Source organism: Oncorhynchus nerka, linkage group LG18, assembly GCF_034236695.1.
Source record: "Oncorhynchus nerka isolate Pitt River linkage group LG18, Oner_Uvic_2.0, whole genome shotgun sequence".
NCBI lineage: Eukaryota > Metazoa > Chordata > Actinopteri > Salmoniformes > Salmonidae > Oncorhynchus > Oncorhynchus nerka.
The window spans coordinates 61,481,988-61,497,716 of NC_088413.1; the positions used below are offsets into that span (position 1 = coordinate 61,481,988).

Genomic DNA, 15,729 nt, shown 5'->3' on the forward strand with positions numbered 1-15,729 from the left:
ACTACAGCAGGTCCCACTGCTGCCACTGATATTGCTGTCACAAAAATGAACTGTTCCTGTCCTCAGCAGCACAATAAAGAGCTACACTGCCCCCAAGTGGACACATGGTATCATAGTCTTTTTCAAAGACACTGAAATATCGATTTTACACAGTATTTGCGGAATATCAACTGGGGGGGGGGGGAAATAAAACAGGCAATGTTTAATTGATCCCCTTTCAAACAGTCCCAATTGTACCAATTTCTTGCCGATATATCCATTATATACATCCCGGTGCGAAGCCCTGGGGAGGGGTGGGAGCAAGAGACTTTAAAAAAAAGTTTTACTTTGACCCTTACCCAATCTTTTTTCTATGACCTTTTTCATATATGATTTGGGATTATTTATATTCTTAAGGCAATATTCTTCCCAGTATCCATTAAATTCAACGTCTCTACTGCCAACCTTCTAAACGTTCCACTACTGAATAAACCCTAGACTGCTGGTGCTACTAACAGCCATCTCCAGAACAGTGTGAGAGAGTAAGAGAGGTACAGGGAGTTTTGGAAACAGTCAGGAAGTTTGTCCGAGGAATGATAGAACACCTTCGGAGTCATACCATTGAGCCTGGGGTTTTGTTCCCCTGTGCGCACACACTCAAAAAGGATCCCTCTCCCTCTCTTACAACTCTTGTAAATCACTTTTCCTCCCCCTCTCTCACACGCTTTATTCCACTCGCTTTCTTCTCCTATCTCCATCCCTCTTTCCCCCTTCATTGGCATGCTGCCCACTCTGTCCTGTCGTTGGCGGCATAATGAGCCCATTCTGAACAAAAGGCAGCCAAATGTTAATTAGATGAAATCATGATTTTCATGACGGCAGGAATGGGGAAACAATGTGGAGGAGGAGAGCAGGCTCTCTGTGGTTTAGGAGAGTAACAGAGACTGGAAAAACCTGTCTGCAAGCCTGGTTCTCGCTCTCTCTCCATCTCTTCCTCTCGCTCTATCCCAGGGCCTGTAGTGATAGTACCACCCTGAGGCTCTCCTTGTCACTCTCATCCCATGCTGCTGCAGTAACAGGGCTGGCTGTCTGAAGAGAGTGTTCTGCAGAGCAATCGCCCCCATATAGAGGCTGAACAACATTATGTAAGCGGGGTCCAAATAGAAGTGGACCTGGCAAACAGGCCTAGTTTTTCACGGCTGTATCAAACACTGGCCATGGCTCAAACGCTGATTCAGTGTACATGGCATGACTATGAGCGTCTGTCCAGATAGATATAGGCCAGAAACACAGCCAGGGAACATCCTGTTCACCCTGTACATTTGTCACGTTAACTTCACTGGACCTGGCAGCAGCAGCAGCAGCCTGTAAACACAGGGTTGTGTTCTAGATCATTCTGGAGCCATGGTCTGTCTGTCCTGTCCCACACTACAGCTTTTGTGCAGCTCTCCACTCTTCCTGCAGCACAGATCCACTCTCTGTTCACAGAGCCTGACGGACTGGCTGGGTTTCACTTTTTAGTGCTGTAGGATCAGCTGCCGGTAGTGTGCGTCAGTGTGTTGATTGGGCCATGTGCTTGTAAGAGTGTGTGTTCTTGTGTGTTCCGACGACAGTCAGAACACTAGCAGCTGTCCCAAAGACTCTGTGTGCCCAAGGGCTCTAAATCAGAAACCATGTGGCATTTCACAGAGCAGCTGGGAGTACTGTGTGTGTGTGTGTGTGTGTGTGTGTGTGTGTGTGTGTGTGTGTGTGTGTGTGTGTGTGTGTGTGTGTGTGTGTGTGTGCGCATGCATGCATGCGTATGTGTGCCTGCACAGCTTCTATGAAACCACCTGCATCAGGCAGTTCTTTTAAAACGTTTCCATCTGTACGTATTTATAAACGACCATATCACATCGCCGAATCATAACTCATGAAGTAATAGAGAGCTAAGAGCAGCCCTAACAGGCAGGATGTTAGGGACTTACAGTAACTCAATAAGGACCATCTTAATTGTCCTTAAATGGTAAGCTTAAACAATGGCTCTGAAAACCAAAATTAAAGAAAAATCCTTGGAGGAAAACACACACAAGGCATTTATGATCTATTTTCCAAGTTATTTGCTGCAGCCATTCTCAATGGCCGGCCCAGTGTCAGGGGATATAACGAAAGCCCTGGATCAGCTAGATAAATACTTCTCCCTACAGTCTTATGAGGATAACAGCCATGCCACTGTAGAGACAGAGGGACTAACAAGCTGTATGTCTGCTGTCTGCTGAGGGCTCTCGGCTCCGTCTGAATACAGCAGCTACACCCCAGCAGGACTGCTTGAGGGACTCTGCTACAGTATAATGGCCCTCCAGATCAGAACACTGTGGAAAACAATACACCATATACCATCAAATGTGATATTTTTAATTTTCAACAAACTATGTCAACTGAGCACTCTCAGCTCTGACTACAGAAGCTACTAGCTACACTTGGAGCTCCCGAGTGGCACAGTGGTCTAAGGCACTGCATCTCAGTGCAAGAGGCATCACTACAGTCCCTGATTCAAATCCAGTCTGTATGACATCCAGCCATGATTGGGAGTCCCATAGGGCGGCACACAATTGGCCCAGCGTCGTCCAGATTTGGCCGAGGTAGGCCGTCATTGTAAATAAGACTGTTCTTAACTGACTTGCCAAGTTAAATAAAATAACAATTTTAAAAAACAGCAGACCCAAATAGCTCCAGGCCAGAGCCAAACCAGTGTGACAGAAGAGTTTCACAGTCCTGCCCCCTCCCCCCCACCCACCCTCCCCAGTCAATCACCACCCCTGCAGCCCGCCCTCTGTCCAACAGTCTTTGTGCTTCTTTACAGGAGGGGAGGGGCCAGCCGGCATGTCTGACAACTATGTAAAACAAGACAGCAGCGAATGAGAGGACAGACACAAGGGAGGGGGGGAGGGGAAGGTGGCTAGACAACAAGGTACAGAGCAGGGAATGATGTGGAAGCAATATAAACTAGCCAAAGTCTTGACAGTGTAAAAAAGTGCATAGCCAACTGCCATATTCTCAATCTATAAAAAGCAGGCTATTATGACATAGGCCTATCGGTTTCCCGAAGGACTCTCAGTTTAGAGTCTCATGTCTCAAGCTAGGATTCGGCCCAAAGTATGCACTGATGACCTGTGGTCCTGTGTCCCTCTTTGCTGTGTGAGTGTGCTGGTGTTTTCCTCTTGCTGTTGATTCCACACGGTGCTGGTTGTCCTCTGTAGGGCTCTTCACATCCAGTGGACTGAGGGGACCAGGACCTGGTCTTCTCTCCAGCCTCTCACTCACCACCCTCTTACCCTGGGATCAAACAACCATGGATCATCAATATCAATCATTTCAATGAGGTTAGGACTTTCCCCTGACCAAGTGACCTTATCAGAAAAAAGTCCTGGCCCTAAACATAATTTGTATCATTCAATGGCATCATTTGACTACAGTTGGCTACAGAACTTTATAATTCCTGCTGTACCTCATAGGCTCGTCATGTTGTTTACCTTTGTGTTGCCAGCCATGGTGACCAGTAGCTGCTTCCTCCTGCCCCGCCCAGAGCCCAGCAGGTTCCCCTCCGCCTCCCCCTCCCCAAGCTCCTGGACCCACTTTGTGGTGGGAGAACCACCCGTCCCTGGTTTGGTCATCACAACACGAGGATCCTACTCAATAGCAAAGTGAAAATGCCAGTGTGAATCACAGTATCTCAGTAATACATCTCTATTGCTGATAATATGTGTATGCATATGGTTTCGTTCATCAATATGGACATTGTAATTGTGTTGGTATGAATATTCATATTTCAGAACTATTCGGTATGTAAAAGCATCTCTGTGTACATCTCTGTAGGCAGACGGGGCAACTCACGCTGGTAGACTTGTTGATGGTGATGGTTAAGTCCCCTGCTTTACCCTTAGGGCTTTGCAGTATCATTCCTTCCTTCTCCGCTCTCTTCTTGTCTTCCTCTACCTCCTGCATGGAATGAAACAGAACATGAAACACTTGACAACATCAGGAACCTGATATTATTATTAGTCGTCAACAAACCCTGTAAAAAATGTGTGTTAAAATGCAGTATTTGTCTTAGATCTTCACTCCATACAAGGCTAGTTGTTAGATACTTATCATTATCTAAGGTTTCCAATGTCACTTGGTTTGGGGATATGAGGATTAAACAAATCCAGAAAGACAGCAGGTCTTTTTTTTCTTTCTTTAGGGGGTAGATCAGCTTTAATATTGCGTATAGATTGTAGCTTGAATCAATGTAATTGTCTGCATAATTTCCAATCCCCCATATACATACTTACGTGTGTGTGTGTGTGTGTGTGTGTGTGTGTGTGTGTGTGTGTGTGTGTGTGTGTGTGTGTGTGTGTGTGTGTGTGTGTTTCTTTCTTTTTACTATTTTTTACATTGTACAAAAATAGTGAACATATCAAAACTATGAAATAACACATATGGAATCATGTAGTAACCAAAAAAGTGTTAAACAAATCAAAATTATTTTGAGATTCTTCAAAGTAGCCACCATTTGCCTTGATGACAGTTTTGCACACTCTTTAGCATTCTCTCAACCAGCTTCATGAGGAAGTCACCTGGAAGGCATTTCAATTAACAGGTGTACCTTGTTAAAAGTTAATTTGTGGAATTTCTTTCCTTCTTAATGTGTTTGAGCCAATCAGTTGTGTTGTGACAAGGTAGGGGTGGTATACAGAAGATAGCCCTATTTGGTACATAGTACATATTATGGCAAGAACAGCTCAAATGAGCAAAGAGAAATAACAGTCCATCATTTCTTTAAGACATGTAGAAAATAGTAAAAATTATGAAAAACCCTTGAATGAGTAGGTGTGTCCAAACTTTTGACTGGTACTGAATATGCTTTAAAATACATGTTTCTTTATTATGTTCCCCTAACCCTACCACCCCTCCCCTAATTGGAGCAAACTAATGGACAATACCACTTTGGCTTCTACTTCCATCTTACACATACTATATACATTTGACAGACACAATGTATTTAAAAATAGTTATCTTTTGTTTGTTTTTAATCCCATCCTTCAGCTACGCTCAACCCCTCCCATCTATCTCTGAAGACCATCCAGTTCTGATTTCTATGCGCCATATATTTTTCAACTGTGCTGTGATGTTTTCCACAGATTGTAAATTAAAGATAAACATTTTTGCTAAAAGTAGTATTATATTATTTATCGATTGACTATGACTTTTCAAAATCACCCAGCAGTGCAATTTGCAGAGTTAGCTCCAGGTAGATTTTGCGATACTTCAGCCATTCCTGAACCTGCGACCAAAAACAAGCTACATAATTTGGACAGTACCAGAACAAATTATATATTTATTCTGTCTCTTCGCAGAAAAATCTGTAGAGCTGGGATGGTTGTATCCCCCATATATATAACATTATATTGGTTGCAAGAATTTTGTATAATAATTTGTATAATTAAATAAAAAATGTCAGGTCTGTCAACCCCAATCCTCTAATTTCTCCATGTTCTCAGTGCAGGTTTAAAACGGTGTCTCTGTTTCAGAGTAAGAACAGTTGAACACTAACTCACCTGGTACCTCTTCATGAGTGCTTCATTCTTCCTGCGGAGCGCCTCAATCTTCTTATCCAGCTCCACATCCTTCTCTTTCTTCAACATGACGTCACTGGGGGTCTGGAGACGAGAGAGAGAATACTCAGCTCATCAGAGCTTTAATGTAGAATCTTATTGGTACCTCAATCAATCCAATTTATTTATAAAGCCCTTCTTACATCAGCTGATGTCACAAAGTGCTGTACAGAAACCAAGCCTACCTGTGAGTGGCTACAGTATCTACAATAAACAATCCAGTGCATGATGGGCATTCCGAATGATTAACTCAGCAAAATCCAGCAAAATCCAACAATATGTAGCAAGCACTGATGAAATGATCTTCTTACAATTCTCGGCTTGATGTGATTTACAGAAGGATCCATCCATGAGTATGAAATATTATCTCCATCTTTCTACACCAATGGTGTCTGTTGCGGTCACGCACAGTAATAGTAGTAAACACACACAAACCCACAAACATACGTGTCCTCATGGACTGTTCATAATTGGGCTCAGTTACCCAGTAGGAATACCAGAGCAAAGCATAGCATCCTAAACATCCTGATGCCGTCAGCACTACAGAACAGAGCAGCATGTCTCCTCATACGACAAAAGGCCCTGACTAAAGCCTGGTTGAATTCTTATGGGGCTGAAACAGGGTGTGTGTTACGCCACTTTTAAAACAGAAGGCATTTCATATGTCATACCACTGTGGCACTCTGTGGTTTTGACTAAACAATAGTCATTACAGTAACCATGAAGGCCGCTAGGCCTTATAACACAAACCCAATGAACTATAAAAACTACAGCTGGTAAGTTGACAGACACACCATTTTGAAATGTATTCAGGGCACAAATCACAGGGATGGAGAATCTAATCCAAAAAAACAATCTGGGTCAACTTTGGGCTTCTGATCCTGAGCATTCTCGTAGCACTCTCTGGTGATATTAGGGTAAGTGTACCTATTTAGCCCACCAAAATCTAAGTTTAGACATTTCTAACGTACACAGCCCTAACTTGGAGATAAAATGAAAGATTGATCTCTCGTGAAGTTTTATGACTTTAATTTCACAATATATTTAATGTGACATCAAAATATTTGATAAAATATGTTAAAAGTCCATACTAGACTTAATGGGTACTGAATGTACCCTTTAAGCCCATGGTTGTTCCAGATAAGCCCACTCTTTAATAATCAACTGTAATTCATTTCCAAATGTTAAACACTTACAAAATGAAATGTCTTATGTAAGCTTACAATTACAATAATCTCCCCTAAAATTATTAAAATCAAGTGATCATTACTATTTATCATTGAAGTAGCATTAATAAAAAGTGGTGTCCAATTGTATCCGCAGAGATCAATTTGGGCTCAGTCTTTTGTTCTTGACAACCAGTGTACACCAGATTAAACTAATCATAGACTTCAATCAAAACTTGATTAGTTGAATCAGGTGTCTTACTGCTTGTTTAGAACAAAAACCCGCACCGGCCCTCTGTGGATAAGATGCCATCCACAAAGACCATAACACAAACAACTTTTAATGAATTATCTGAAAGCTGTTTAACATTTGCTGTATTCCTATACTTGTTAATTAGTTTAACTTGCCTATCTGAAGACTGTTTCAAATCCTCCGCTCTGCTGTTGTATTGCAAAGGGTGATCCAAACAATAGAAACACCTGGATGAATAAGGGACAACAATATGACAACGCCCCGGCCCTAACTGCATGAGTAGTCATCCAATAGTCGTCTTCCTGTCCCTCATTTGTTTCAATTTTTTTCCACTACTTGTAGGTCTTCTATCCCTGATATCCTTCAATCCTGAACGTATTCTTTCTCTGCATCAATGACTACCTGTCCACTCCAAACGTTGTGGAGAGAGTACAGGTTTTTTAAATTGTATTTAAAAACTTGGGAAAGGCACCACGGACAGGTGCATAATATGCATAATTGTAGCTTAAGTGTTTTAATCAACTTAAATAAAAAACATTTATGGTCAGGTCTATTCAATATTATGGATATCACACAATCACCATGTTGTCATGACTTCCGCCGAAGTCGGCTCCTCTCCTTGTTCGGGAGGCGTTCGGCGATCCACGTCACCGGCTTTCTAGCCATCGCTGCTCCATTTTTCATATATCCATTTGTCTTGTCTTGTTTCCATACACACCTGGTTTTCATTTCCCCAATCAATCTACTTGTATTTTACCCTCTGTTTCCCATCCTGTTTCCCATTATTTACATTTACATTTAAGTCATTTAGCAGACGCTCTTATCCAGAGCGACTTACAAATTGGTTCTGTTTTTTGAGCGCGTTTGACTTATGTAGTGCTCTCGTTTTTGGAACTATAATAAAAGTGTGCCTGTTCATTATACTCTACTCTCCTGCACCTGACTTTGTCTCCAATACACCATTGACATGTGTTGCAATACAAACGGGGCATAATTGGAGCATACTGGAACAACAATGATTTATGGTAAAAAAGACACTATAGCAAAGTTTACTTAGAATATATTTGGAAACCTATGGTTTGGGGTATTAATATACACTATATATGGCAATATTATGCAAAGTCAGTATTGATCACATTGAACAATATTATATCAATATTTATTTATTTCCATTTATATTTTGTATAGAGGGTTCTTTTTGTGCTACTTTGCCCTTTAAGCCCACCTGAGATAAATGTCAAATTTACAAAAGGCAACAAAGTTCAGTTAATTTCACAGTAAAATAAGCCTAAATGTATAAAAAGAAATGTTAGCTGTCAGTGCTTAAAATCTATTATATTGTTGTGGTTCACCAAGTTATGTTGCTACTGTATTGACTGTGACGTGGCACGACTGCGTGCATGAAAATCCCATATTTCCAACTGGCAAGATATTTTCCATTAAGTATGATCACTTATCTGAAAAATATCAGAAAAATGTGTTTAGCTGAGAGTAACCTCCACACAAGTTTGTTTGCAGCTTTGAAATTGGCCACTAGTAGGAATTTACACATAACTGTCAATAACTGTCACGCCCTGACCTTAGAGAGCCGTTTTATTTCTCTATTTGGTGAGGTCAGGGTGTGATGTGGGGGGGGGGGGGCATTCTATGTCTTGTATTTCTTTGTGTTTGGCCGAGTGTGGTTCCCAATCAGAGGCAGCTGTCTATCGTTGTCTCTGATTGGGAATCATACTTAGGTAGCCTTTTTCCCCACCTATGTTGTGGGATCTTGTTTTTGTACAGCTCTTGTAGCCTACAGAATGGTACGGTTGTTTTGGTTTCACTTTGTTATTTTGTTGCTGGTTCTCATTTAAATAAATATGATGACCACCAATTACGCTGCGTTACAATAACTTAATAAAACATCAGATTGACTTTGAATAACAACTGGTATAATACAACAACCACATGAACTGGTTGAAACATTAAATAGCAAAAAATATATACAGTACCAGTGAAAAGTTTGGACACCTACTCATTCAAGGGTTTTTCTTTTTTTTTCTATTTCTACATTGTAGAATAATAGTGAAGACATCAAAACTATGAAATAACACATGGAATCATGTAGTAACCAAAAAAGTGGTAAACAAATCTAAATATATTTTAGATTCTTCAAAGTAGCCACCATTTGCTTTAATGACAGCTTTGCACACTCTTGGCATTCTCTAAATAAACCAACTTCACCTGGAATGCTTTTTCAATAGTCTTGAAGAAGTTCCCACATATGCTGAGAACTTGTTGGCTTCTTTTCCTTCACTCTGCGGTCCAACTCATCCCAAACCATCTCAATTGGGTTGAAGTCGGGAGATTGTGGAGGCCAGGTCATCTGATGCAGCACTCCATCACTCTCCTTCTTGGTCAAATAGCCCTTACACAGCCAGTTGGGTCATTGTCCTGTTGAAAAACTAATGATAGTCCCACTAAGCGCAAACCAGATGGGGTGGCATATTGCTGCAGAATGCTGTGGTAGCCATGCTGGTTAAGTATGCCTTGAATTCTATTTATTATCACTGACAGTGGACTGGGATATGTTTCGGATAGCCTCTGACAATAACATTGATGTATATGCTGACTCGGTGACCGAGTTTATTAGCAAGTACATCGGAGATGTCATACCCACTGTGACTATTAAAACCTTTCCTAACCAGAATCTGTGGAATGATGGCAGCATTTGCTCAAAACTGAAAGCGCGAACCACCACTGGGAACATGACCGAATACAAACAGTGGAGCTATTCCCTCCACAAGGCAAACAAACAAGCTAAGCGTCAGTATAGAGAAAAAGTAGAGACGCAAATCAACGGCTCAAACACGAGACGTATGTGGCAGGGTCTACAGTCAATCACGGATTACAAAAAGAAAACCAGCCCCGTTGCAGACATTGACGTCTTGCTCCCAAAGAAATTAAACAACTTCTTTGCTCGCATTGAGGACAATACAGTGCCACTGACACGGCCCGCTACCAAAGCCTGTGGCCTCTCCTTCTCCATGGCCAATGTGAGTAAAACATTTAAACATGTTAACCCTCGCAAGGCTGCCGACCCAGACGGCATCCCTAGCCGCGTCCTCAGAACATGCGCAGACCAGCTGGCTGGTGTGTTTATGGACATATTCAATCAATCCCTATCCCAGTCTGTTGTCCCCACATTCTTCAAGATGGCCACCATCGATCCTGTCCCATGATAGCTAAGGTAACTGAACTAAATGACTATCGCCCCATAGCACTCACTTCTGTTATCATGAAGTGCTTTGAGAGACTAGTCAAGGATCATATCACCTCCACCCTACCTGATACCCTAGACCCACTCCATTTTGCGTACCGCCCCAATAGGTCCACTGACGATGCAGTCGCCATCACACTGCACACTGCCCTATCTTATCTGGACAAGAGGAATATCTATGTAAGAATGCAGTTCATTGACTACAGCTCATCATTTAACACCATAGTACCCTCTTAAACTCGAGCCCCAGGGTCTCGACCCCGCCTTGTGCAACTGGGTCCTGGACTTTCTGACGGACCGCCCCCAGGTGTTGAAGGAAGGAAACAACATCTCCACTCCCGCTGATCCTCAACACCACCCACAAGGGTGCGCTCTCAGCCCTTTTCTCTACTCCCTGTTCACCCATGACTGCATGGCCATGCACGCTTCCAACTTAATCATCAAGTTTGCAGATGACACTACAGTGGTAGGCCTGATTACCAACAACGACAAGACGGCCTATAGGGAGGAGGTGAGGGCCCTCGGATTGTGGTGTCAGGAAAATAACCTCTCAACGTCAACAAAACAAAGGAAATGATGATGGACAGGAAACAGGAGCACCCCCCAATCCAGATGTACGGGACAGCAGTGGAGAAGGTGGAAAGTTTTAAGTTCCTCGGTCATCACGAACAAACTGAAATGGTCCACCGACACAGACAGCGTGGTGAAGGCGCAACAGCACCACTTCAACCTCAAGAGGCTGAAGAAATGTGGCTTGTCAACTAAAACATTCAAACTTGAACAGATGCACAATCGAGAGCATCCTGTCGGGCTGTGTCAACTGCACCTCCCTCAACCGCAAGGCTCTCCAGAAGGTAGTGCCATCTGCACAACGCATCACCAAGGGCAAACTACATGCCCTCCAGGAGACCAACAGCACCCGATGTCACAGGAAGGTCAAAAAGATCATCAAGGACAACAACCACCCGAGCCACTGCCTGTTCATCCCGCTATCATCCAGAAGGCGAGATCAGTACAGGTGCATCAAAGCTGGGACCGAGAGACTGAAAAACAGCTTCTATCTCAAGGCCATCCGACTATTAAACAGCCATCCCTAACATAGAGAGTCTGCTGCCTACATAGACTCAAATCTCTGGACACTTAAATAAATGGAAATAAAGGTATTACTAGTCACTTTAAATAACGCCACTTTAATAATGTTTATTTAATACTACATTACTCATCTCCTATGTATATACTGTATTCTAAACTATCTACTGCATCTTGCCTATGCCGCACGGCCATCGCTCATCCGTATATTTATATGTACATATTCTTATTCATCCCTTTACATTTGTGTGTATAAGGTAGTTGTGAATTTGATAGCACAAGCATTTCATTACACTTACATTAACATCTGCTGACCATGTGTATGTGACCAATAAAATTTGATTTGACCAGCAGAGCACATTACACCTCCTCCTCCATGCTTCACGGTGGGAACCACACATCCAGAGATCATTTGTTCACCTACTCTGCGTCTCACAAAGGCATGGTGGTTGGAACCAAAACTCTTACATTTGGACTCATCAGACCAAAGGACAGATCTCCACCGGTCTAATGTCCATTGCTTGTGTTTCTTATTCTCTGCAGCAGAGGTAACTCTGGGTCTTCCTTTCCTGTGGCACTCCTCATGAGAGCCAGTTTCATCATAGTGCTTGATGGTTTTTGTGACTGCACTTGAAGAAACTTTCAAAGTTCTTGCCATTTTCCACATTGACTGACCTTCATGTCTTAAAGTAATGATGGACTGTCATTTCACAGTTCTTATTTGAGCTGTTCTTGACATAATATGGTCCTTTAGCAAATAGGGCTATATTCTGTATACCACCTCTACCTTGTCACAACAACTGATTATCTCAAATGCATTAAGGAAAGAAATCCCACAAATTAACTTTTAACACGGCACACCTGTTAATTGAGGCTCCCGAGTAGCGCAGTGGTCTAAGGCACTGCAAGAGGTGTCACAGCAATCCCTGGTTTGAAGCCAGGGTGCATCACATCTGTGTCACGCCCTGACCTTAGAGATCCTTATTATTATCTATGTTTGGTTAGGTCAGGGTGTGACTCGGGTTGGAAAGTCTATGTTTTCTATTTCTTTGTTTTGGCCGAGTGTGGTTCCCAATCAGAGGCAGCTGTCTCTGATTGGGGATCACATATAAGTTGTCATTTTCCTTTTTGGTTTTGTGGGATCTTGTTTTCTGTTTAGTGTCTGTACCTGACAGAACTGTGCGCTTTCATTTTCACTTTGGTTTTTGGTTTTTGAAAATAAAAATCATGAACACTTTCCACGCTGCGCTTTGGTCCACTCCTTTCGACGAGAGCCGTTACAATCTGACTGTGATTGGGTGTCCCATAGGGCGGTGCACAATTGGCCCAGTGTCGTCCGGGTTTGGCCTGGGTAGGCCGTCATTGTAAATAGAATTTGTTCTTAACTGACTTGCCTAGTTAAATAAAAGTTAAATGCATTCCAGGTGACTACCTCATGAAGCTGGTTGAGAGAATGCCAAGAGTGTTCAAGGCAAAGGGTGGCTACTTTGAATAATCTAAAATATATTTTGATTTGTTTGACACTTTTTTGGTTACTACATGATTCCATATGTGTTAGTTCATAGTTTTGATGTCTTCACTATGATTCTACAATGTACAAAATAGTACAAAATAAAGAAAAACTTAGGAATGAGTAGGTGTGTCCAAACTTTTGACTTGTACTGTATGGGATACTATGGAAAAAGAAGTAGCCTACCATCACTACGTTCAATCAAAAATATTATTTGGGAGCTGCAAACAAGTGCTTACAGATAACTGTACACGCAGCAGGTTTTGAGCTCAACTTATGATTATTTGATCTGCTAATTAAATGCTGGCGTTGGTATGAAATTGCATTATTGCGATCCCTTGTGGGTCCTTTTAGATGTAACTCCAGCAGTGTCTGTGCTGACACTTGTGTATGACGAGTAAAACTCAAACGGAGAACATTTTAAAAAGGCACATGGATGCCCTGAGCAGAGCTAATGACGTAGCACTGAATAACACTTGTTTCCTCTCCAGGCTAAGTGAACGCCCACACCACACACACTGTATTGTCAGTTCTGAACAAATAACAGCCACACACAGTGCTCAGAGGAAAGTGACCAGATTGTATTGGCACAGCAGAAACACCACTCTGGGATACAATTCCCAAAGTTCACTAGATCCTTCATATAAGGCTAGTATACACGAGGCGAGTAAACCTTGAGCTCCTACAACACACACACAAATGCATATGCACACACACCAACAAGAGCCAGGAGGGCAATAAAGTGGATTTTCAAAGCCAATTCTGTCATTGTCCTCCCCCTGTCATCCTTGTAATGGGTTTATCATGAAGAGTATGAAAGATCAAAATATACAGCAAATAACGCTAATGGTGACAGTCTAAACAAACAACAAAACCAACAAGTGGCCATATCAAAGCTAGACCCAGGCCTCCTCAAATCTAGTTATACAATGACTTGACATCAGAGAGGCAGTGTGACAACAATCTTAACCAGGGAGGAAACCATAACAAACATATCCCTTTCAACCCCATGTTGTACAATTCCCCCATATAAAGGGACTACGGTGAGGTCTGCAGCACAGACCTAGCAGACAGCTCGACTGCCACAGACAGAGAGCCAAGAGGTGGCATTCACTGCAAAACTGCCTGCCTGCCAGCCACCCACCGCCACCAAAGTGACGACAAAAGATGATTCTGGCTGCTCCATGTGAAATTCCACTTTGCAGAACAATGACTCCCAGCGTAGCCTACACCACACAGCTCTCTGACTCTGCACGGGATCCTTCCAAGCCGTTCCACTGCCACTGCATTGGCCACAAAGAGCGGCTGCCACACTCCTGGCGCAGATGGTAGGAGATTTTGGAAGAGAGGTGTTGGTCTTTAAGTATGTTTCCAGTGCAGTGTAGCCAATGGCAATGATTCCCAGACAGCCCAAACTGAACATTAGCAAATAGCTTTAACAGGACGGGATAGCATCAAATTAAATCTAAAGCCTGTGAAAACAGTGAGATAGACTGTTTGGGACTCACAGAGAGGCAGGGCGGGAAGTGCCGAGCTGCTTTAGAGTTTCTGGTTGTCAGGGTATCCAAACAAAACAGGCCATGATGACACCAGGAATAGGACAGAGAGGGAAAGGAACACCACCAGCACTCATGCAGGCGAATGGCGGCTCACAAGAACAGCCAGCTACAGTATCACAGCGAGGGAGAGACACCACACATGGAGAATGCTGTGAGGGGGATGTGGATGTACCCGTCTGGGTTTGGGGTACCTCCTTTCTCTCTCCGAGCCCCTGTCACTGTGATCGCCTGTGAAGGAGGCAGGTCCTTAGCACACGGTAGCTGGCTGAGCCCCACACACGTAAACACCCACATAGGCTGTGAGACTGCCAGTTTATGGCACCCATGCCCAGGCAGAGGGGCCTGCAGAACCGAGGTCGGCAGAGCCTCTCTCTCTCTAGTCCCTTCCCACCCAGCATCCCCAGCACCTACTGGTAGGCCAGGAAGGAGAATAGAGACAGGATGTCTGACTGAAGCACTGCAGTTAGTTACAGCTATAACCTCCATCTGGAGACAGGAGGAAGGGGGAGCAGAGAAACTAGCCTGTAGCAGGAGACAACGAGAGAGGCAGGGAGAGAAAGAGAGAGTGCAAGAGAAAGATTGCGAGAGAGAGCGAGAAGGCACTCACAGGTCTCTCCATGTCAGCGTTGAAACCTGGGCTGGGTCCAAGCGCGAGGCAACAGCCGAGGTGGCGGAGAGGGCTGCTTGGAGTCCACGATCATGCCTTGATTACAATGAGCCAAGTTGGGCTGACAGCCAAGATGTCTAACAAATGCACAGAGCGCCCCTGTTAACGGATTTACAGCCCCCCGTCCGCTGACTTGCTCTCACACTCTCTCACTCTCTGTCCCTCCCACACACATGCTCTTGCTCTCTCCCTCTCTCTGGAGCACTTGCTCTCAGTTAAAATTACCTCTCACACCCCTTTCCCTGCCTGTCCCTGCCTGTCCCCTCCTCCTTCTGTCCTCTGCTCAGAACACACTGGTTAAATACTGTTCCCCTACCAATACACTCACTCCTACCCACCTCTCTGAATTTAAAGGGAAACGGGAGATTATTTTTAGTAAGCAAATCTTTGGTCTTTCTAAGAGTGATACAAGGTTTTACTGCTAACCTACAAAGCATTACATGGGCTTGCTCCTACCTATCTCTCTGATTTGGTCCTGCCGTACATACCTATACGTACGCTACGGTCACAAGACGCAGGCCTCCTAATTGTCCCTAGAATTTCTAAGCAAACAGCTGGAGGCAGGGCTTTCTCCTATAGAGCTCCATTTTTATGGAACGGTCTGCCTACCC

General features: G+C 43.4%; 1 protein-coding gene across 1 annotated transcript in view; it reads right to left on the bottom strand.

The window, feature by feature from the left end:
- Positions 1-15,374, bottom strand: part of LOC115146275 (coiled-coil domain-containing protein 9B-like) — a 55,024-nt gene extending 39,650 nt beyond the window's left edge. Inside the window, exons 1-5 of the mRNA XM_029688264.2 lie at positions 15,059-15,374; positions 5,559-5,660; positions 3,853-3,957; positions 3,492-3,647; positions 3,130-3,294 (exon numbers count right to left, since the gene is read on the bottom strand). Coding sequence (XP_029544124.1) covers positions 3,130-3,294; positions 3,492-3,647; positions 3,853-3,957; positions 5,559-5,660; positions 15,059-15,070 — 540 coding nt within the window. The 5' untranslated portion in view covers positions 15,071-15,374. The remainder of the gene's footprint in view (positions 1-3,129; positions 3,295-3,491; positions 3,648-3,852; positions 3,958-5,558; positions 5,661-15,058) is intronic.
- Positions 15,375-15,729: the final 355 nt, after the last annotated feature.